This window comes from Myotis davidii, unplaced genomic scaffold (assembly GCF_000327345.1).
Source record: "Myotis davidii unplaced genomic scaffold, ASM32734v1 scaffold162, whole genome shotgun sequence".
Taxonomy (NCBI): domain Eukaryota; kingdom Metazoa; phylum Chordata; class Mammalia; order Chiroptera; family Vespertilionidae; genus Myotis; species Myotis davidii.
This window is the reverse complement of record NW_006300036.1, coordinates 4,529,934-4,554,100: the sequence shown is the minus strand read 5'-3', so window position 1 is coordinate 4,554,100 and position 24,167 is coordinate 4,529,934. Positions and strand designations below refer to the sequence as shown.

At 43.0% G+C, this 24,167-nt stretch overlaps 1 protein-coding gene across 2 annotated transcripts in view; it reads left to right on the top strand.

Moving 5' to 3' along the window:
* The first annotated feature begins 3,425 nt into the window (after window positions 1-3,425).
* Window positions 3,426-24,167, top strand: part of MCOLN2 (mucolipin 2) — a 35,571-nt gene continuing 14,829 nt past the window's right edge. Inside the window, exons 1-8 of one of the 2 annotated variants that reach the window (XM_006776251.2) lie at window positions 3,426-3,583; window positions 4,958-5,131; window positions 6,652-6,805; window positions 12,925-13,009; window positions 13,116-13,212; window positions 14,889-14,988; window positions 20,033-20,145; window positions 21,327-21,476. In XM_006776251.2, coding sequence (XP_006776314.1) covers window positions 3,431-3,583; window positions 4,958-5,131; window positions 6,652-6,805; window positions 12,925-13,009; window positions 13,116-13,212; window positions 14,889-14,988; window positions 20,033-20,145; window positions 21,327-21,476 — 1,026 coding nt within the window. In that variant the 5' untranslated portion in view covers window positions 3,426-3,430. The remainder of the gene's footprint in view (window positions 3,584-4,957; window positions 5,132-6,651; window positions 6,806-12,924; window positions 13,010-13,115; window positions 13,213-14,888; window positions 14,989-20,032; window positions 20,146-21,326; window positions 21,477-24,167) is intronic. The other variant, XM_015572128.1, reaches the window with a different exon arrangement.

Below are 24,167 nucleotides of genomic sequence, written 5' to 3'. Positions count from 1 at the left end.
CAGTTTCTTTATTGAAATATATTTGACATATAAAATTGTATAAATTTAAGGCATACAACATATTAATTTGATACATTTATATATTGTAATGTGATTGCCATTGTAGCGATAGTTAGCTCCTCTATCACATCCCATAATTATCATTTCTTTTTTGTGCTGAGAATAATTAAGATCTAGTCACTTAGCAATGATACAATATTGTTATCTTATTCACTAAACTGTGCATTAGATCCCAGGACTTGTGTGCTTTTAACTCCAGTCTTTTACAGTTTGTCAATCAATTTTGACCAAGAACTACAAGGCCAAAAAAAGCTTTATTTGGGGGTCTTTTTTTAGGATTTGCAATCCAAGGATACATATATTTGGGTAGAAAGTCAACTGTGTTCTGAGGGGGAAAGTAGGGGACAGAATTTATAAAGACAGAAAAAGGGGAGCGTCTAAAGGAGCTACACAAATTGCTTTGAAAGATCTGTGGCTGGTGCTCACAGGAAGTCTTGCATTATGCTATACATGATTACTTGCTTATGTCTACTGTTAGGTGAAACTTTTATTTCTTCATAGAGAGTTCAGGAAATCAGTCTTTTCCAAGAACTGCATCAGGATGTAGCCGTTTGGATTAGCCCAGTTCTGAAGTTCAGTTTCACATGAGGTGAGGTCTGTTAGCTCACCTTCCTGGAGGCCTCCCAACTCCATTTTAGACTGTTCTCTTGTCAATATCAACTCCATTTTGCTGTGTGTGAGTGTGTGTTTTAATAAGGCGCTTCCTCCATGTTATAAGAAACAGAAATCTAATTTAAACTGGCGTAAAAGCCAAAGGGTATTTATTAGCTCAAATGGAAAGTATTAGGACGATGGCTTTAGGCACAGCTGGATCCAGGAACTCGAACACTGTCATTAGGTCTAGTGTCTATGTGTCGTCTGTTCTTATCCACTGAGCCAAACCGGTTTTGGCGTGAGTGTGTGTTTTAACAAGGCGCTTCCTCCGCTCCCCCCCAAAATATGTATTTTAGCTAGCATATTTTTTCTTTTTCCTCCCTCCCTCTTCCTTCCCTCTCTCACTTCTTTTCCTTCCTTCCTTCCTTCCTTCCTTCCTTCCTTCCTTCCTTCCTTCCTTCCTTCCTTCCTTCTAAGCAGGAAAATTCTGAATAACCTAGCCTACTATGGTTAGGTTAATTCTGGAAATAGGAGGTCTAAAAATAGAAATCCAACAATAAAAAAATAAAATTTTAAAAATAAGAAATTATTAACAACTGCATGTAAGTCTTTAAAAGGTCTTAAAATAAGTTTCAAAATAGCCTTTTCCCTTTGGACTTCTTTTAAACTTGTTAGTCAATGTAGATAACATAGATCATAAGTCAGTATAAAACTATTGCCATTTAGACATTTCAGGTGAAAAGGTCCCCAAGAATAACCCCCTCCCCCCAATTATAAAAACTTCCCTAAAAATGTGTAGCTTGACTGGCTGAACTTAATGTAATTTATTTATTTAATTTACCACCCAGACACTTCCTGTTATAAGAAACAGAAATCTAATTTAAACTGGCGTAAAAGCCAAAGGGTATTTATTAGCTCAAATGGAAAGTATTAGGACGATGGCTTTAGGCACAGCTGGATCCAGGAACTCGAACACTGTCATTAGGTCTAGTGTCTATGTGTCGTCTGTTCTTCTGTGTTAGCTCCTCTCTCTGGTGAGCTCTCCTGTGAAGGCGAGATGACTTCCCAGAACTTCAGACTCACAGTCGAGGCTTTATGTCTCTGCTCTCCAACTGTGTGGCTTATGTATCCAACAGTGAAAGTTAAACATATATCCCCAATGTGTGTATATTTACCGTATTTGCCGGCGTATAAGACGACTGGGCGTATAAGACGACCCCCTAACATTTCCACTCAAAATACAGAGTTTGTTATATACTCGCCGTATAAGACTACCCCATCTTCCGCACACCTTCCACACACCAAATAAAAGGTAAAACAATATCAGATTTGATTTTAACATTTTAATTTATATTCAAATGCTTATGACATGCAGGAAAACTGTCACAAGGCTGTATGTAATCAAACATATACATAAAACAGTGCAAGTTTATTACCGGTAAACATACCGGTAATTCACTAAAGAAAACACACTCTATAGACTGGTACCGTAGATGCTTCTCAGGAACACAGGCAAGCAGCCCACAACCTAGAGGGACTGTCAATGATAGAAGACGGCTGTTATGCGATTTTGCTGTTATGCGATTTTACCACACTCGCAAAATCGCACACAGCCGACCATACACCCAGTATGATAGCGCAAAATCACGAATCGCGATACCATACTGGGTGTATGGTTGGCTGTGTGCGATTTTGCGAGTGTGGTAAAATGGCATAACAGCAAAATCGCATAACAGCCGAGCATACACCCAGCAGCTCTGCTGATGCCTGAACGGTATGTGGAATGAAGTGGGCGGGCATCGGGAGGCCACTATGGCACGGGGCAAGCACTATGGGCAGTCTATCTGAAGTGTACCTGGCGTATAAGACGACCCCCCACTTGGAGGCATATTTTTCAGGGCCAAAAAATCACCTTATACGCCGGCAAATACGGTATTTAGAAATTGTATGCTACCATATACCGCTGTTATTCTCTATGTTATATTAATTACTAGTGACCCTTCTCTATGTTATGTTATATTAATTATTAATAGAATTAAATCTTTTGTTTTGCATACCCCACTTTGGGGACTACTTAGTGGAAAGACCACATCGCTCCCATTAGTTATAATCATAGTCCTGTGACCACATCTCATTGGTTCTCTTTGGCCCAGCTTGAGTCCTAGGCCCACTCCCGAGTCCAGAGCCAGTAAACAGTAAAAGCAACTTTTACTAATGTAAGGGGACACAGATATCTGACTGGGCATAACTACAGAGGTGCTGTTTTTACTTCTTAACTATATTTACATTTTAGGATCTTATCATCACTGATGTATTATCAATAAAGGGAGACATAATCCTTCATTCAGCACACAAAGTTATAGAACAAGATTCTCTATTTCTAGAACACTTTAGTTTCATTAGTCTGTACCAAATTTCTGTGATTTCACATTTGGAGTACATGAAAATATCCCATCTAGTTTCTGTTACTTCAGTGACAGTGGAGTGCTCTATGTTAAAGAGTAGGAATTGATGAGTTTTGAAAATATAATTTCATTCTTGTAATTTTTGACAATGGCCATTTCGAATAAGACGAGTAGCTGTGTGAAAAGGCACATACTAGGGACCTGAATAACTATCAGATTCCTAAAGAGAACACAGGTGCCCTCGTAGAGAGAGAGAGAGTTGTGCTTGGAAGAGTGGGTAAAGCATGTGAACGGAAAATATTACTTAGGAGCTTTCTGATGAACAGGCTGTCTTATGTATTTAAACATTGATCTTCTGTGGCAGCACTGCAATGGCTCATCTCGATTCTGACATGAAAGAAGAATGTCTGAGGAAAGACCTGCGGTTCTACTTCATGAACCCTTGTGAAAAGTACCGAGCCAGGCACCAGATTCCATGGAAACTGGCTTTGCAGATTTTGAAGATACTCATGGTCACCACACAGGTAATTTATATGATGAGTTCATTTGGTTGGTTCCTTACCCCAAGATGAAACTGTGTTTTTATGTGTTCTGCCCCTTGACTTTTGTTCTGGGAAGTCCACACTCAAGTTCATAAACTTATAAAATTATGTTGACTCTGGAGGGCAGATGGTACAAGGTGAAGTTCATTTCCAATGATGACCTTGTTCCAGTAAGGGATTATGGCGCCCTGCCTCCACAGGTTCTTTCACTATAGGTGAACAGTAGATCTGCATTGCAGGGTGTGGGTTTCTATATCTGAATGAGGCACATAGGCTGGTGCAGGCTGCTCAATCCAAAGTGACCTCTGTTCTTGAATTTTCTCATCTTTATCCAAATACATCTTATTTAAATATACTTTTGAAAACAGCATCTTCGACTGGTTTGACTTTAAAGATTTAGGGAATGCTAAGCATCCCTTTCATCAGTGGCGTGGCTGAGTGCTCTGAATGTTTAAATACTAAGCCCCTGGCATTATAAGGAGCATAGAGAGGCTACATTGAGACCTCCTCCCACCCTTCATTTTTATTTATTTATTTATTATTTTTTTAAATATGTTTTATTGATTTTTTACAGAGAGGAAGGGAGAGGAATAGAGAGTTTGAAACATCAATGAGAGAGAAGCATTGATCAGCTGCCTCCTGCACACCTCCCACTGGAGATGTGCCCACAACCAAGGTAACATGCCCTTGATCGGAATCGAACCTGGGCCCTTCAGTCCACAGGCTGACGGTCTATGCACTGAGCCAAACCAGTTAGGGCTCATTTTTATTTATTTATTGATGAGAGAGAGAGAGAGAGAGAGAGAGACATCAATTTATTTTTCCACTTATTTATGCATTCATTGGTTGATTCTTGTATGTGCTCTGACTGGGGATTGAACGTGCAACCTATTGGGACGATGCTCCAACCAACTAAGCTATACTGCCAGGGCTGAGACCTTTGGTTTAAGTCCATATTATTGAGCCCTTTGTAGCCAGTGTGAGAACAGCCATTTGAATCGTCATGTAGCATTGGGGCCTGTGGTGTGGAATCATTTTCAGGGATGTGTCTCTCTAGGTAACTGCATTTGACATTGATGTGATTAGTAAAACCAAAGCAGTGAGATTTTTCTTGATGCTGATGATAAGAAGGCATTTAAATAGTAAAATTCAGCCCTCATCTGTTTGGCTGAGTGGGTAGAACTTCAGCCTGCAGTACAGGCGGCAACCAGTCAATGTGTTTCTCTCAAATTGATATTTCTATGTCTTTCCCTCTCTCTTCCACTCTCCCTAAAAATCAATGAAAAAATATCTTTGGTGAGGATTTAAATAAATAAAATAAATGGTAATATATACCTATTTGATTTTCTTTTCTAGCTTGTTCGTTTTGGTTTAAATAACCAGCTCGTGGTTGCTTTCAAGGAAGAAAACACCATGGCCTTTAAGTATTTGTTTTTGAGAGGATATGCTGGCATAGATGAAGAAAACTACAGTTACAGTGTATATACTCAAGAGGATGCCTATGAGAGCATATTTTATGCTATTAATCAGGCAAGTTTTCATGGTGAATTACCTATATTTTAAGAATATATTGATACTTGATCTTGTTGTCTTAGCCAAAAAAAGAAAATTATACATATATTTAAATATTCTAATTAAAACTTGCAGAGTCTGCTTAAAAATGTTTATTGTTATTTCTGTAGCTACATTTCCACACAATAGATTTTGCTATTTAAAAATTTTATTAAGATTTACTTGTTTTATTTATCCCTCTGCACCAATTACTTTTGGGCAATTACCTCAGATCAAATGGCCAAGAGCAGATTTATAATCTCAGAAGGTTTGATGGATGAGATACCAAATCTGAGATTCTGGGGAGTAGAATATGCTATAGTTGGATCGAGGTAGGTATTGAGAAACCAGATTGGCAGACCTGAAGAAAGCATTTAGAGGAGAGAAATTGTTATTCTTACTCTTTCTTTTTTTCATTAATTCATTCACTCATTCACTCATTCATTCATTTATTCATTCATCCATCCATTCAATAAATATTTGGGTACCTAGTATGTGCCAAGTACTTTTCTAGACCCTGGGGATACAGCGTGAATAAAAGATAAAACCCTGTCCTTGTAGAAATAGTTCTAGAGGGGAGAGCCAGACAAATGAAAAGAAGTGAGATGTATAGTATTGAATGTCTTTGAATGTGATGGAGCTTGATTAGAATCAGGTAAAGATCATGACATCTGATAGTTTAGGGTTGGTAGACACATCCAGGTGAGGATTAGAGGTGGTTCGCAAAGACTCTTGGGTTATTAGACTAAATCTTCAAATTGATCATTTAAATGATTTTTTGGAATGTTCCTGAAACAAACAATACAGTTACTTGCAATGTTTATGTTCCTGGGAATAATAAAGTCATATTAACTTTAGGACCAGTAAAGTCCTGCTAGTGCAGATAGGCCTGTGGTGAAGCCATGTTCGTGTGAGCTAGTGTCGGGCATGAATGTAAGCTGTGGGGTGTGGAAGGTTTGGGTTGTCAGTGGTATGTCAGAAAGTGATAACTGCTATGGAATAAAGCAGGGAGCAGATTGGGAGAGCCTGGTGGTGCCTGTGTGCTGGTGATGGATGTTTGCACTTATCATTGGGAGTACAGGAAAGTCTGCTGTTAGGTCAGAGAGGTGGGCACGGCCTGAGCTTGGGCCCAGAGTGAGGTGGGAGGTCTGTCAGCACTCCCTTTAGTTTTGAATTCTGTGAGGCAGTGTGTTTCTGCCCAAGCTGAGAAAATGACCTTCTGGTATTTTACATTGGGAGTTCTACTGAGGAATCTATAATAATAAAAGCACAATATGCTAATTAGACTGGATGTCCTTCCAGACAAAGCCGGGGCTTTGAGGGCCAAGGCAGAGGCAGCCACCGTGGTGGCAGGGGCCAAGCTCCTTGCATGAATTTCATGCATCAGTCCTCTAGTATGATATAAGCAATAACAAGTAGCTAAAGTGTATTTCATATGCATTAACTTCTGATGAAACTCTTGAAAGCTCATAGTGTTTTTATTTAACTATTTTTAATAGTATCATCGTCTAAAGAACATATCCCTGGGGACCCTAAGTTATGGAGAAAATGAAGAGCATAGAATTGGCCTAAAAGTCTGTAAGCAGCACTACAAGAAAGGAACCATGTTTCCCTCTGATGAGACACTGAATATTGACAGTGACCTTGAAACAGGTAATGGATTGCTTTATTATATGCCTCTATCATCTCCTGTGGTCACAGCAAAAATGCCCTCATGTGCTACCAAATGGAACAACTTCAACCTTGCTTTCGTGACTGCTATTTGCAGCTGTCAGGTTAACATTTGCCTACCAAGGGCTTTGGCTCAGGAAAGTGCAGGTCTATGAAATAGGCCCTGGAAATTTGTGGATCTCTTAGGTCCCTGGTTGGCAAACTGCGGCTCGCGAGCCACATGCGGCTCTTTGGCCCCTTGAGTGTGGCTCTTCCTAAGCCTTAGCAGTACCCTAATTAAGTTAATAACAATGTACCTACCTATATAGTTTAAGTTTAAAAAATTTGGCTCTCAAAAGAAATTTCAATCGTTGTACTGTTGATATTTAGGTCTGTTGACTAATGAGTTTGCCGACCACTGTCTTAGGTGCAACTCCAGGTGGTTGGTTTTGTGGTAAATGCCCAGGTGTTTCCTGTTTGTTTGGGTTTTCCCTCCTCCACAAGGGGACGATTAGGCAAATTTTGGGGGGAAAAAGAAAGATGAGTCTGTATTTATTAAATGAAATAATGTGTTAAAGTGCTTTGCACTCTTGTTTTTTATTATTTGTAAAATATATTAATGCTCTTCAAAGGCAAATTGTGATTAGCAGCTCATTTCCTCTTTCAGGCTGTTGCTGGCTCCAAAGTTAACATCTAAACTAGCAGAATTGTTTTGTGCCATTCTGTTAAGAATTTAAGAGAATGTCTTATGTAAATTCAAAGTGCTTGACTCACAGCTCTGGGGGTTTTGTAATTCATTCAGCAAACCTCTGGTGTACACCTACCACGCCCAAGGTGCTCACTGTTTATGTCATCATATGCTGCACAACTGTTCGGTCAATGACAGATCACATACACCTCAGTGGTCCCACAAGATTATAATGAAACTGAAAAATTCCCATTGCCTAGTGACATCACAGTGCAAGCATTACACAAATACTCACCATTAGGTTACAGTTGCTTACAGTATTCAGTACAGTGACATGAGGCCGCCTAGGAGCTGTAAGGGAACAAAATTTCTTACCCCCAAATATGTCTACTTGGCAAAAGGATTATTTTAGGCAGGTTAGTTTAAGAAACAGCAAACATGGAAGAAGCTCGGAAGAGACATCTCCCTTTGTGAGGGTGTCTCCCTAGCTGTGCCAGCCAGAGGGGGGTGACCTTGCCTCTGTAGACTCTTATCAATACAGATGGCAAAGATTCAAATCTGCTTAACAACCTTACCTTTGTTTACTGTGATTTCCCTGATAACCTCCCATACCTGACCCTCCCCACCCGCAACATCTTCTTTTGTCCTCAGCTGAAGGTGGTATTTAAGGTAGTTGGTGGCTTCAGTTTTCCTGGGTCTCTGTATATAGCAGGTATACATGTTATTAAACTTTCGTTTGTTTTCTCCTATAATCTGTCTTTTATTACAGGGATGTCTCAGCGAGAACCCAGAAAGGTAGAGGGAAAATTACTCTAGAGAGCAGTGGGCTATACCAATTAGCGTAGGTATGTGGTAGACTATGCCATCTAGGTTTGTGCAAGTGCCCTCTCTGATGTTCACACAATGATGGAATTGCCACATTTCTCAGAAGGTAACCCTGTGGTAATCCGTGCAAGACTAAACTGGGCTTGCAGCAATTAATCAGTGATAGCGCCTCAGCTAGATGACAGTTCGGGAGTAGGGATCCTAGGAGCAGTTTGCATTTGAAGTGGTTTTATCAAAAGGGAAGCATCACACCATTCATTTGACCCTATTTCCTATGATCTGGTTTTAAGGCTTCTTGGCAATAGAGTAGAACACCCGCGTAGGCAGAGGTTCTGATTGTTTGCACAGACTGCCTGGCTAGACTCTCTGCATGGGTCGGCGTGTCCTGTGCTCCGGGCTCTGAGAGAAGCAGCTCCTGAGCCAGGACCATAGGGCCCCAGGTGGCTTTCCGAGGTCATCTCGGTGTCAGGTGTCAGCGCTGGCCCTGTGGGCAGCAACCTTTAAAGTGGCTTGTCTGGTTGCCCCGCAGGTTTTGCTCTCCTGAGATCTATCTGGTAGACAGCAATCAGGGGCTAATGGGTTCACTCTGAATCTTCCCTGAGGCTGTCAGCTCCACTCCTACCTGAAGGGAAGTGTTCCTATCGCTGATAGGAGTGCCTGACAGGTGGAGCTGAAACCTTGTGCAGTGACCCTCCGCTTCAAGTAAGCCACCGGCCACGAGTCCTCGTAAAAACGTGTGACTCAGTTGGATGCATCATACAACTATTTTCCAGTGATTCATATGTCCTTTTCCTCCATTGATTTTTCTTTAAAAATGGATTAAAGAAACCTGGCCAAAGGCAATATCAGTGGCGAGGTAGGACAGGCAGTCCCAGAAAGTAGAATTTTACCCCTGGCCATTGGACAGTGATGGATTTGTTCATTTCCTTTCTATCAGAATATGGAATATTTTTAACCAAATGGAGAGAGGTTGATTATTCATTTGACTTAAAGGGAGACTACTTAAGTTAATTGTATTCTTTAACTTATTAAATATAACTTGTCAAAGAAAATATTTTGCTGTGTCTATTCAGCAGGTATAAAGAATAGTCTTAAATATTTGATGCTGGATTTTAGCTTCTCTTTTCTTGGACACATTGGAGGAAGCCTGCACATGAAATCAATAGGGATTGAGTTGGACATCCATGGTCTGGTCTTATAGTTTAAGTAGGTCCCATAGCAAAGGGTGTTCGCAGTTACCTATTCATGAATTTGCGTTCTCTTTCCTATTAAGAGAATCACCCTTCAGTGGGCTAAATGCAGAGCTCTCCTGCATGCCTGTTCACTCTGCAGATTAATATTTATTTACATGTCTGTGCAGCTGGTGTGAAGGGTTTCCTATCATTCATGCTGTGGGCCTATCCCTCCACTCCTCCCTCTAGGCCTGTAGCTTTATAGTTCAGCCTTACTTGGGGGAGTTATAAGTCCTGTTAAAATTTTTTTTAAAAAAACATTTAGGTAGCGATCATCTTAATAATAAAGAGCTAATATGCTAATTAGACTGAACAGCCAAATGACCTTCCAGACAAAGCTGGGGCTGAAAGGCCAACCCCCTTGCATGAATTTCGTGCATCAGGCCTCTAGTTCTTATAAAGTGTTTCATTTTCTGTAACACAGATTTAAATTTCTTCTGTTCTCCTTTTTTAGCATGAGACATCCTGATCATTTCATCACTCGCCCAGCTTTTTTAAAGAGCATATGTAATCCACCCTCCAATTGTCCCTACGAGGGTTGCTGTTTCATTTGCTGGAGTGTCTGTTCTGTGTTCAAGGTTGATTTGAGTGAAGAGTCTGCTACTCTGATACCAGTTTGTTCTGTCTGAGCTTTGATGTTTTAGTTAGGGCTCTTGCCATTCTTTAAAAAAGTTCTTAGGTTTTGCTGTCACCAGGTTCTTGGTGGCCTCATTAGCAATGACTCTAGCATAAGGTAAACTAGATTTTAGAGAGTTCTGCATGTATACTTGATAAAGTGCACCCCCATAATTACAACGATAAAACTTGACCAACCAAACAGGTTTTTATAAGGCAAATTTAACATCCATGGACTGTGAAGAGCTCAGGCTGTGGAACTGAACACATGCGGGTTTAAATTCTGGTTTGCCATCAGCCAGCTTGTGTGACCTTGAGAAATTCTCTTGGCCTCTCTGTGCCTTGGTTTGTCCATCTGCAAAATTGCAGCAATAGTACCTATCTTACAAGGTCGCTTTGGGTTTAAACAGGATGATGCATTAAAGGAGAGAACATATAAAGCTTCTAGCACAGTGCCTGGCACAGAGTAAGTGCCTGATGTATAATTGCTATTTTTATCATCATCAGTCTTTTCCTATAGAGAATAAGTTTCTTGTGATTAACTGCTCTCACCATATTAAACAAGATCCAACATTAAACTGTTTCTTGACGTTAATAATCTATTTACCAAAAATAAGGAGGCATCCCTTCTGACACCTGCCTTTCTTAATATTGTGCCTGTTGAGTTGTCCATTCAGCTCATGTCCTTGTTTTCAGCCCAGGAAAACGAATTTTCACAAAATATAAATGTGTCCTGTATTTTGTGACACATTTTGGGTGTCAGCTATATGCAATGGGACAACCACACAACATAATATGCTCTTGTTCACAAAGATCTTATCCTCTAGTTGAAAGGATAGATAAGCAAGTAGAGGATTGAAGTTGTGGGAGAGGACTCTTAAAGAATTAGCCATCGAGTCTACCAAGATTCTGGAGCACCTACTGAGAACCAGCCCTGGCGTTTCCATTTTATTTTATTTTTAAAATATTTTTATTGATTTCAGAGAGAAAGAGAGAGGGAGAGAGAGATAGAAACATCAGTGATGAGAGGGAATCATTGATCATCTGCCTCCCACACGCCCCACACTGGGGATCAAGCCCACAACCTGGACATATGGCTTGACTGGGAATCGAACCGTGACTTCCTGTTCATAGGTTGATGCTCAGCCACTGAGCCACGCTGGCTGGGCTGGCATTTCAATTTTAAAGGCAGCCAGAGCCCAGTAGGAGTCAGTGAGGCCGACATCACAGCAGTCTGTGAGGGCTCTGTGCCCTTGAAAGGCGTTTTCTAGCTCTAGACCTCCTCAGGTTCCTGCCAAGGTGTTGGGCTACACAGTAATGAGACACGTTTTCATATGAGGCTCTTAGACTCATTCTTTTATAGTATACTAGAGACCTGTTGCACGAAGAGATTCGTGCAATAGGCCTTCCTTTCCCCTGGCTGTTGGCACCGGTTTTCCTCCGGCACCCGGCACCCAGGCCTTCGCTTTGGCCAGGCTCCAGCTGGAGCCAACCCCACGGCCGTGAGGCTTTCGCTGCTCTGCAGGCTCCGGGACTGCCAGGCTTCGCTCCACCACTTGGAGCCTATGTATGCAAATTGACCGCCACCTTTGTTAGGTTAATTTGCATACTCTCCTGATTGGCTGGTTAGCATAGCAAAGGTATGGTCAATTTACATGTTTGTCTATTATTAGGTAAGATAGCTCATATTATATTTTTATTTGAATACAACCTAAGTTCCTTTCTCTTTAGTTTTCATTTTGAAAAAATATCAGACGATACAGAAAAGTTGCAAAACAACAGAGATTTCCTTGTGTACCTTTCATCTAGATTTCCCCAATGCTAACCTTTTACCACATTTGCTTTATCCTTCTTCCTATGTTTAAATATTCCTCCTGAAATGTATAAGAATAAGAGGCCGACATGATGTCTCTTTACCTGTAAATATTCCAGTGTGTGTTTCACAAGAAAGGTCTCCCACATCACCCCTGAACAGTGCTCAAAATCACAAATAAGCATCGGCACAGCACTTTAATCTACAAACCCTATTCACATCTCATCAATTGCCCTAATGTCCTCTAGAGCAAAAGAAAGGCCCCCTCCCATCCCAACCTCCTTGGTCCAGGATCACATGCTGCATTTACTTGTCATGCCTCTTTAGTCTCCTTTAATCTGGGGCAAAATAGTACCTTGGTTTGTTATTGGGTTGTGGGTTTTTTTTTTATGAACTTGACATTTTTTAAAAAGTATGTTTTTATTTACTTTAGAGAGAGAGAAGGGGAGAGAGAGAGAAATAAACAAAAACAAAAAACATTGATGTGCATATGCACCCAGTCTGGGCATCTAACTGCAACCTGGGTATTGTGCCCTGAACGGGAATTGAACCTGCGACCTCTTGGTGCGTGAGACAATGCTCAACCAACTGAGCCACAGCAGCCAGGGACTGATTTTGACATTTTTAAAGAGTAAAATGTTCCTCACTTTGGTTTTTTGTTTCTTTATGACTAGATTGGGGTTATGCATTTTAGCGGGAATAGCACACAAGCAGTCCATTATTCCCAGAGGTGTCTTTTTATCTCATTACTGGCGATGTTAACTTGGATCACTTGGGCAGGGTGCTGCTATCTGCCACCTTCTCCACTGTAGTTACCAGTCTTCCTGTTGTAACTCATAAGAACTCTGTGGGGAGGCAGTTGGAAGTGTTCTGCTTCTCATCGCCCTTCGCCCACTGGTTTTAGCATCTGATTTTTGCCTGAAGCAATTGTTGTTCTCCATTGGTCTAGACTGCATTTTCTTGGACCTCCAGGGCCTCTCCAAGAACACTGAGGACTGGAAGAACTCATCATTCTTCAGTCTGGAATTTTATAGGTAAATATGTTTTTCAGTCTCATTTCTCAGGAGACAGGCATGAGGGAGGGAAGGAGAGTAGAAGTAAGACTCTGACAATGTATACCTTGTGATATTTTTTATTCAGGCTCCTACAGGTTGAAATCTCCTTTCACCTCAAAGGCATTGACCTGCAGACGATGCTTTCCCGAGAGTTACCGGACTGTTACGTCTTTCAGAATACGGCAAGTGTCTGTTTACTCAGCCACTGTTTCTTATGCTTCCCTCCTCCTCCCGTAGATGCACAGTGCACAACACACCAGCCTATAGCTGTGTCAGATGCAGTCGTGTTTAAAAGAGTTGAATGGCACGATAGCATTGTTCATCCCGAGACCGTTTCTTCTGAAAATGAAGCAAAGCCTTTTCCAATGTTTTAAAAACTAAATTTCTGCATTGGAAAGAGACGTTTCCAAAATTGGCTTTGACCTCTTACTCTTCTAAAACATTTTTTAAAAGTTTATGACAAGTGCTTTAAGTGTCTGTAGTATTTTCCCCACTTTCAAAGAAAGGTCTTTGCAAATGTAGCAAATGCTTTCAAACCTCCAGGCAGACACTGCCCCCTTGATCTGAAGGCCATTCTGCAGAGGATCAGCTGTCGCTCCTTTTATTTTGGGAGGAAGCATGTGCAATGAAGAGACTGTTCAGTTTTTGGTCAATAGTAACCTGTCTTCTCACTTTCATGGAATTTCATGCGCTTCTTTTCTCCCTCCCTTTTCCCTTCCTTTTTCCCTCCCTGCTTCCTTCCCTCTCTCCCTCCCTTCTTCATGTTCATGGAAGAGCAAAACTGGATGCTGAGCTGAAAGTTGTAAGCAATTATCTTTTAGCAACTCAGGAGAGCACTCTACCCAATAGTCCATAAATACTTATGAGTCCCTACTGTGCACCAGACACGGCCCTGCTCTGGAGGGGCAGTGGAAGCTTACAGCTCAGTGGAAGAGAGAGAAGAACAAGTAAAGAAATAAAAGTAATTACTAATGGTGACTTGTGGTAAGGAAGAGAAGAGCAGGATTAGCTGCTGTGGAGTGATCACACATTATGAATCACATGATGAAATTAAGAAAGTTCACAGGCAGAGAACTTGAGAGCTGAGAGTGTACTAGTAGCTGATCTATGAGTAAATCTATAAGCATTGGGCATCTCTGAACACAAGCCACACCCTGTGTAACCCAATTATATCACTATGACCAAACTAGAGGTTCGAGAACTCAACCTCCAGGCCTCATTTCTGTATCTCTGAGCTATGACGAAACCTCCACTAACCCTGGCACTTGAGGTCTCATTTCCCCCAAGGAAAACCCCCAAAATACTTCTCTCAAGGCCTAAAATACCCAGCATATTTCACTTACAAATTTTTAGTGATGACAGTGTAATAGTGGAAGATATGAGTCATTTGCAATCTTAAATTCAGCCTGCAGCCTTAGGGCATTCTTTGCCATTTCTGAAAGCATTATATATAGCACTCGAGGTGAACAGAAAACTAACCTCCAACCTAGTAGAAACCTAGAATTTCATACCCAAAAGGCTAACTTGAAGCAAATGCTTTTGGATTCTATTCAGTGTCATCAGTGAGGTGACTGTGTTCTCTTGTCAAAGATGGTGAATCTCATGTTTGTTCCTGGGACTAGCTGGCTGTTTTGCTTTTGGATTTCTCCCACCCTGCTTGTGGATTTAGTAGAAGTCCACACAAAGCTGCCTTTGGACCCTGTTTTTTCATTAATGAAAGTTGTGAAGAATCATGTGATGAGGACATTTTCATCAGTACTATTTTTGGATCAGCCTGCTGTTTGGATGCTATTAAAATGTTAAGCAGAGTTGATCTAACAAGTCATATATTCTGCTCTTCATACATTTGTGTTTCCAGATTACCTTTGACAACAAAGCTCACAGTGGCAAAATCAAAATCTATTTTGACAGTGATGCTAACATTGAAGAATGTAAAGACTTAAACATATCTGGATCTGGTAAGTATCTTACATGCTTGCCCATTGGAGGATTTTTAGCATTTTATTTTGGAATTTCAGGTGTTTACATGGCTGACTTAGATGGTGACAGAAAAAAGGGGATCCAGAAAATCAGATCTTGAGTATTAGATTCTCTAAAGCCTAGCCAGAAATTTTGCATTTTTGTTAAATTCAGCAAATATTGATTATATACCTCTTAGAAGAGGCAGCATGCCCAATGCTTAGGGTACAACCCTTGCAGCCAGACTGCCTAGGTTTGGGTCTTGGTTCTGTGATCTTGGACAAATTATTTAACCTCTCTATGTCTCAGTACTTTTCAAAATGAGGGTGATAATAGTACTTACCTTCCAGTATGTTGTGTATTAAATGAGTTAGAATGTAAAGCAAAGAACTGAGAACAAGAGTTGGCATATGGTAATTGCTAGGCACTCTGGAGAAGAAAGAAAACACCTTAGTGAGGGAGACAGACATGCTTATAAAATCTCCAATATGTCATGGATAGCCGTACGTGGTGGAGGTACATAAGGCATGATGGTAAAGAAAGCAAAGGTTAATTTTGACTGGGGAAAACTTCCCCACGTCTCCTATCATTATTTTTCAAATAGGTTTTCAATTTCTAGCTCTCTCTCTTCTGCTTCCAACACCCCATGATGTGAATGTTGGTTTGCTTGAAGTTGTCCCAGAGGCTCCTTACAATATCCTCATTTTAGGGTGTGGGGAGGGGGATGGGATTCTTTTTTCTTTATGCTGTTCTGAATAGGTATTTTTTGCTTCCTTATACTCCCAACTGCTCTTTTGATTCTTGGCTTCATCTTCTCTACGTTGATTCCCTGTAAATTATTCTTCATGTCAGTTAGTGTACCCTTCCTTGTGGACTGGTTCTTTTTTATCGTTCCCATGCCCCCCTTTTTTATTACCACCAACCCAATATTATATGAAATATTTCTTGACAAAGGAAAAGAGAAAAAATATGAATAGTAAAGTGCCAATAAATACATATCTATCAACAATTGATTCTAAAAAACAAAATAAACAAACAAGCAGAACAGAAAGATGCATAGAAACAGAGAACATTTTGATGATTACCAGATGGGAGGGGGTTGGAAGTTGGGTGAAATTAAGAAGCACAAGTTTATAGTAGCAGAATAGTCATGGGGATGTAAAGTACAGCATAGGAAATATAGTCAATAATATTCTAATAACTATGTATGGTATAAGATGGATATGAGATTTATCAGGATGATTACTTAGTAAGTTATATAATGTCTAATCACTGGGGTGTACACCTGAAACTAATGTAATATTGTATGCCAACTGTAATTGAAAAATTAAAAAATAATTTTTTAAAAAAAGAAGAAAGGAGGTCTGGCTCCCTCCTGTGGCCAGTGAGGAGAAACACTAACATTTTTATAGGCTTCCAGAGCTGTGTAGTAAGAACCAGATTCTGTCACTAGGAAAATACAAATTTAAAATAAAATGATGTGAAAACTTTGAAAAAAGCTGAAGTTTGGAAACTAGCTTAGAAAATGGAGCACCCCCCCCCCCATGTCCGTGTCCCCTTCCTCCCCCAGTCTGATTGATTGGCCTGGCTTTGGAGAAGTGGAAAGACAAGAAGTGGGACAAAGGCAAGGGTAACATTTGGTGGTGAGATCCTTGTGCTATTTCCAAAACTTCTGAGCTCATTCACATTCATATACTCTCCCTTTCATCATTGCCTATGTTATCTCAGGGCGAAATATGAGGGAATGCCCATTTTCATATACAAACCAAATGTTGCTTCTTTTGACTTCTAATACCCATTCCCAAGTGTGCCATTAATCTCCACTTTAACTTGATTTTGTGAGTGTAGCAATTTGGGCATGCGGGGCTGGAGGAGGTATTGGTGGGCAGGACTCCCCGTTGATGGCTGATGTAATGGTTGTCATAGGGGAAGGGAGTGTAGTAAGTGTGGGAAGGCCTGGGTTAGAGCCACACAGGCAGGCAGTAATGGTGTTTTACAAACCTGGGCTAGTGTTTTACACACCTAGGTTTGGGCAATGTTCCCACAGGGGTAACCGAGTTTCAGTGAGTAAGAAAGCAATTACAGTGTTCATAAAATACTTTCTGGGGCACACCAAACTCGTCTTCCTAATAAAGTAAAATAATACAATACTGTTTTCTCTGTGATGAGGGATGGTTTCTCTTTCTAGCTCTGGGCCTCAGTTTTCTCACTATGAGCAGTCTTAGAGATTTGGGCTAGTTAAATGTTAGACAGGAAGGTACTAGATGCTGTCCTTGCATTTTATGGATTTTCAGTCCCATTTTCCCACGAACTGCCTCTAATCCTTCTGCCTGCTGGCCAAGTCCCAACCTGGTTTAAACCAACCAGCCGTTTGCTCTATGCCCCCATCAGAGAAGCTGGGCATTGTTAGAAGGGAAGGAGGGAAGGAAAAAAGGAAGGAAGGAAGGGAGGGAGGAAGGGAGGGAGGGAGGGAGGGAGGGAGGAAGTCAGTCTTGGATTCTAGTCAAATTAAGTTGCTTTGCTTTTTTACCTAAACTTCTCAAGTATAAAATGGCTAAAGGTAAATGTCAGTGCTAGGTGCCAGGCATGTTACCTGGTTTCACATAGATGTCTTATCTGCTTTCCTGACAGCCCTTGAAGCAGGCACTGTTGCTTCCCCCACTTTGTAGCCTAGGCACCTGGCACCTGCTTAGAACATTGCCCAAACCTAGGTGTGTAAAACACTAGCCCGGGTTTGTAAAACACCATTACTGCCTGCCTGTGTGGCTCTAACCCAGGCCTTCCCACACTTACTACCCTCCCTTCCCCTATGACACCCATTACATCAGCCATCAACGGGGAGGCCTGCCCACCAATACCTCCTCCAGCCCCGCATGCCCAAATTGCTACACTCACAAAATAAATAGTTCACTCAGTGAGTTACTTGCATTGGTTGGCTGTGGTCACAACCCACTGGTGAGCAGCTTTACCCTCGGACACTCATGCTGTTGTCACTCGCACCTTGTTATTAGTAAGTCTGCGGAAACTCTGATCTCTCTCTTAAACGCTTCTCTGCAGAGGTGTCGCTGAGGACCCCTTGGAAGGCTGCCTGTCCCCAGTCCTGTTTCCTTCTCCTCTGGCCTTTCTCCATCTCGTTCCTGAGCTCATTTCCTCTTCTAATTCTCAAGCATTACTGCCCCCCCCCCCGCCCCCCGTCTAATTTTCTCTCTGTGGTCTGAGTGGCTGTGCCCACACTCATGGCTTTAGCTGCCACCGAGCCATCCTCTCTCATCGTGGACATTTAGACTGAGCTCAGTTTATGGAGGACAGAAAACCAGGAGTCGTGTCTGCTTGGTCCTTCTTCCTTGTTCCCTGAGTCTCCTTGGAGACCATGCTGCATCTCTCTGCTTCATCTCTCACCACTTTGTGCCTCCTCCTTCTGCGCCTCTTCTGCCTCTGACTTAGCTCAGACCTTCACAAGTTCTTAGATTATTCGGTGCTCTTCTCATGTTCTGCTGGAGTCCCTGCATTTACTTGTAAGCACGCTGAAGCATTATGCTAGGCAAAGGCACTGTAGTGTTGACAAAATACATTTGATGCCTGCCTTCCAGAGCCAACCATTTGGTGGGGAAGATGGGCATTGAATGATTCCATGGTAACCATGGTGCTTGCTGTTTACCTGGGCTGTTTCCTGTAGTTTCATATATGAACTTATTTAATCTTCACAACAGCCCTATGGTTAGTTTTTTGTTTTTTTTTTTACCCACTTTTTGGATGAGGAAACCGAGGCACCTTCCCTAAGGCTGCTCAGCTTCTGAGTGCAGAGCTGAGATTCAGACCCAGGTTTTCAGGCCCCCAGAGGCCATGTCCTTTCCCAGTTTTCACCATCTCTGTTCCTTGCTGTGCTCTCTTTGAAGGTGTAATTTCATGTTCAGTGGTCATCAAGCAAAGGAGACTATAGGTGTGTACATTATGGAGAGTGCTGTGAGAGTAGGGGAGGGGCTAATAAAGATGGGAATTCAGGGAATTTTATTCTGAGAAGATGATACTCACTTTGAAACCTAAGGCTGAAAAAGAACAATTTTTAAAAATATATATATTTTATTGATTTTTTACAGAGAGGAAGGGAGAGGGATAGAGAGTTAGAAACATCTATCAGCTGCCTCCTGCACACTCCCTACTGGGTGTGTGCCCAAAACCAAGGTACATGCCCTTGACCGGAATTGAACCTTGGACCCTTGAGTCTGCAGGCCAATGCTCTATCCACTAAGCCAAACCAGTTAGGGAGAAAAAGAATAATATTAACATGTGTGATGGAGAGAGTGCTGTTCCAGGCAAGAGTGAGAGAGAACCTGATAGGAGGTGGGAAGAAGTATGGCCTCAGGATAGAGAAGATGAGGGGAGAGAAGCAATTGGCAGGTGATGGGACTGCAGGGATGGACAGAGGACCCAGGCAGGGGAGAGCCATCGTTGGTATTTGGGATAATTCCATAAAGTCTGAGAGAAGCTAAGGTTACAATTTCATCTTCCTCCAGTACATTCCCCATGCTACTGTGCTCCAAGACATACTCTCCTTCTTACTACCATTCCAAGTGGCTATTTTCTCCATGTGCAGAAAGAGCTTATTGAATGCTGGGAAAGTGCACAGTAAGGTTGAGAAACAGAAATGGGGATTCTGAGTCAGAGGCATTTTAAATTGTTTGTTTCCTCATTAATGGAGAACGTGATGTTTGTGCTTATATGTGAAAGACCTCAGAGTATGTCAATAGTTTTGCCTCTTATGAATGGAGGCAAATGGACCACCTTCTGTCAAATCATTGTCTATGTAAATATTTACAAATACGTTTTAGTACATCTCTTAGAGTTTGTATGTTTTTAAATGTATAAGTCTTAACAACAGGGAAAGTTTTACCTTATTTGTAGACTTCTGAGTAAATGTATTAACGATTTGTTTCTGATGCTTTTTGAATTTATCATTTAGATTTCTTTTTTGACAACCATCTTGTCAGAAATTATTCCCCAGTGAGATGTGTTTATCATTTGGATTCTGTTTTTGTTCCTCAGTTCAGAAGAATGCTCAGTATGTGCTGGCATTTGATTCGTTCGTCATTGTGATTTGCTTGGCGTCTCTGATTCTGTGCACAAGATCCATTGTTCTTGCTTTACGCTTACGAAAGGTATGTGTGCTTGCATTTTCTTCCTTCCCTCTTGGCCTCCACCCTCAGTTTGTTCAAACAGTGGGCCCTGGTGTTGGGTCATCCTGTCCTTTCTGGAGCCCTTGACTAAATTAGATTCCTTTGAGTGATTGCCCCCTAAAAGGCATTCATCAACCTGAGGTGTGTAGGGTGAGTGCAAGCTCCCACCATGTCAGGTGGGACCAGATAATTATCTTGCTTAAAACTGAGCTAATGAGCACAGGTGCACAATGGTGAGCTCTCAAGCTCTTGAATGTTTCCAGAATAAAGGAGACCCTTTTGAATTCAGGAGTAAATCTTAACAACAGAATAATAGCATGTGTGGGTTTCATCTTTCCCCTTCAAATCAGATTCCATTTTGACAGGGGGCATGATACATGGGTTATAATGAAGCATAAAATACTTTATTCTGTATTTTAAATAGCTTGAAAATTCTCCCCCGAGTTTCATTTCACCTTGTTACTCTCAGGGCTCTTGTGAAGATATATCCCAGCTCCCCACAAATCTTACTCTGGTTTGTGGCGTATGTGGAAATGCAGAATGGGGTGAGGTGCATGAAGTCATCAGCATGCCATTGGTGGAGCAAGAAAACAGTCTTCATTCTATTGTTCTCATTCTTGACCTCTGTCAACTTATTTTGTAAATATCCGCTTGTCTTACTGCCCCTTCCCCGAAAGTCCCCTGATACTCTGATCCCAGGTCAGGGTCCTGGTTCTGCTAAGCAGAGGGGGTGGGCATTGGGAGCACACACACTGGACCTGAAAGCCTGGGCACCCATCCTGGCCCCGCCTCCCCAGCCTCAGTTCTCTCCTCTGGAAGATCAGGCTACCGATGCTTGGTGCATAGGGTGCTGTCTGGTTGAATGAGGTGATAAAGTAATATATTTGGGATGTACTGTGTGCCAGCTCTTACAAGAGTCTGTTGGAGAGAAGAGCATAAGCATATAATCGTTGAGTTCGCTTGGTAGGCACTTGAAGGCTTTAGTCTAGCTGGGCAGGTGAGCGGGGAAGTGTGGGCATAATCTCCAGCCTTGAGATGGATCCTTGGAGCTGGGTAGGTAACACCGTATCATGTTACAGGTGAGAGCTCTGTTTGGCACTTACCTTCTCCTTCCAGAGGGCAGTGTGGTTTGTAAGAAATACTTTTTAAAATGTTTGCTGCAGAGATTTCTAAATTTCTTCCTGGAGAAGTACCAGCGACACGTGTGTAATGCTGACCAGTGGGAGTTCATCAATGGTTGGTATGTCCTGGTGATTATCAGCGACCTCATGACAATCATTGGATCCATCCTCAAAATGGAAATTCAAGTGAAGGTGAGGGGCCACCCACTTTAAGTCTGCTGCTCTCTCTATCCTGGATGACCCTTTAGGATATTAAAGCCTTGCGGAGACTAGTTTGATTCTCATGTTTTCTCTTTTCTTGCTTCCATATATCGGAAGCCTCCTCTGACCCGATTCCTTGTGGAGGGAACATAAGGAAACTGGTGTTCTGGGGGAGATGATATCCCTATGAATATCCCCAGGAAACTTGCAGCTTCTTGAGCATAGGAACTGAAGTTTGAGAAGATTGGTTGTTTGGGGGCGGGTTTCATTTATTTTTTTTAAATCGCAGGAGAAGCAGTGATGCATGAACCAGTTCTATCAAGAGCCAGTCCTGCCCAGTGGGTGCTCTGGCAGATGGGGGTGAGAGCAGGACTATTAGAGTGTCTGCCAGGTGCCTGACTGCCTAGAACTTCGTTGATTTGATCTTATGACAAAGTCTTGACCCTTCACCCAGATATTCTCCCCTCCAGGCTGTGCTGTCCATCGGGGAGTCTAACTTTCCCTCCCGACACTAACATAGCTCCCGCTTGTCCATCCTGATGACCTCTGGCTTCCTCCGGGCCAGCTCCTCTCTGGCCTGGACTTCTGTAGCCGTCTCCTCATTGCTTGTCTGCCTTCAGCCTTACATCCCTCAGATCCACCCACAAAGCTGTCAGAGGAAAGTCCCTGGAAGTTTCTATCCTGCTGTTAACAGTCCCTTCTCATGGGAACCCCGTTGAGTGGAGTGGCCTCCAGGGTCCTCTCATCTAGCTCTGCCTCCCTCTCCTGCCTGAGATTCACTGAGCCATCCATACTGACCCTCTAGCACAACTTTCTGGCTCTTAGCATTGGGCCCTGGTTCAGTCTTTTGATCATTTACCTGCAATGCTCTCCCCCAGCCTGTCCCCCAGGCCCAGCCCTGCTCTGGGCCATGCCCATGGGAAATGCTTTGTGACAAGCTGGGCACTGCATCTGTCACTGCACTTAGCATATTATATTAAAACTAGTGGCCCAGTGCACGAAATTTGTGCATGGGGGTGGGGGGGTCGGTTCCCTCAGCCCAGCCTGCACCCTCTCTAATCGGGGAACCCTTGGGGGATGTCTGACTGCTGGTTTGGGTTCGATACCTGCAATCCCCCTAACTAGCAGCCGGACATCACTCTTGCAATCTGGGACCACTGGCTCCTAACTGCTCACCTGCCTGCCGACCTGATCTCCCTAACTGCTCTCCCTGCTGGCCTGCCCCCTCTAACTGCTCTCCCCTGCCGGCCTGATCGCCCCTAACCCCCTCTGCCTCAGCCCCGCCACCATGGCTTTGTCTAAAAGGACATCCAGAAAGTTGTCTGGAAGTTGTTTGTTCTAATTAGCACATTACCCTTTTATTAGTATAGATTGATTTCAGAGAGGGAGGGAGATAGAAACATCAATGATGAGAATCATTGACTGACTGCCTCCTGCATGCCCCACACTGGGGATCAAACCCATAACCCAGGCATGCGCCCTGACCAGGAATTGAACTCTGGGCCCTTCAGTCCTCAGGCAGAGGCTCTATCCATTGAGCCCCACTGGACATGGATACACTTTCCCTTTCCACTGGGACGTGTTCTGTTTGCTGGAGCTGAAACACTGAAGCTGTCTCACTGGGGCAGAGGGGGGTGCAGTGGGTTGGAGTAGGTGAAGCCCCCTGAAAGCTGGAGAGGGGCCTTGTTTAACAGCCAGACCTATGTGAGTCAGATCTCCTTCCCTAGTTCTTCAGTGATGACCAGCAGCTCAGCGTATTTGCCCTGGGGCACCTGGCTGGGCTCTGCTCCCTGCGTGTTAGAGATGGTGGTCCTAATCACTCAGCAGCTGGCGGTACTGGGAAGACCGGTGAACACTCCCAGAGGCCTTGATGGAGGTGGCGGGCATGTGCATGGTCAAGTTCGGTTTGTAAGACATCCCCCCACCCCTCTCGCTGCGGGGCGCAGGACCCATGAGATGGCATTGGCAGCAGTGGTGGTGAGACCAGGCAGTGGCGAGGTGGGCCTGGGGTCTGTGTGCCTGTCTGTGCGCCTGCCCAGCTCCCGCATACTTTTTGCTGTTGACAGCTCCGGTGCACTGACAAATATGGCTGTCCCCTCACCCTGACACTGCCGCAGTATCATGATCTTTCAGTTTCTTGGTGTTCTGCTTGTGCTGCTCAATTTCTTTCTGCAGACGCTCAATCTCCTTTTTATGATGAGTGATCTCTTCTTCATGTTGTTTCTTCAAGGCTGCCAGCTGTTCTTTAATCCTCTCTGGGAAGTATCCTTCCTCTTCAGCCTTCTCCTTTTTTGTGAAGGTCCCCATGGTTTCCCTGATTGCGCCTGCCTTGGAGCTGAAATTATCTGACCATTGCAGCCCAAGCCTCTGGCTTGCATGGCCCTCACCCCCCACATTTCAAGCCGCAGATGTGTCACTGAAGCAGAGACTGCCCTGGTTGTCAGTGCCGCGCAGTTCCGGGCCACCCCACTTAGTTTTAAATGCAAACCTTCCTTGGATAGGTCTTTTTTCCACGGCGATCACAGGGTAGCAGGCCAGCCGGCCCCCACAGCCCCGGGGGTCTAGGGGTGCTGGCTGGCCTGGCCGGGGCTCTCTCTGGCCCCGATCACCATGGCAATCACCGGGTAGCAGGCCAGTCGGCACCCACAGCCCCAGGGGTCAGGGAGTGCCGGCTGGCCTGTG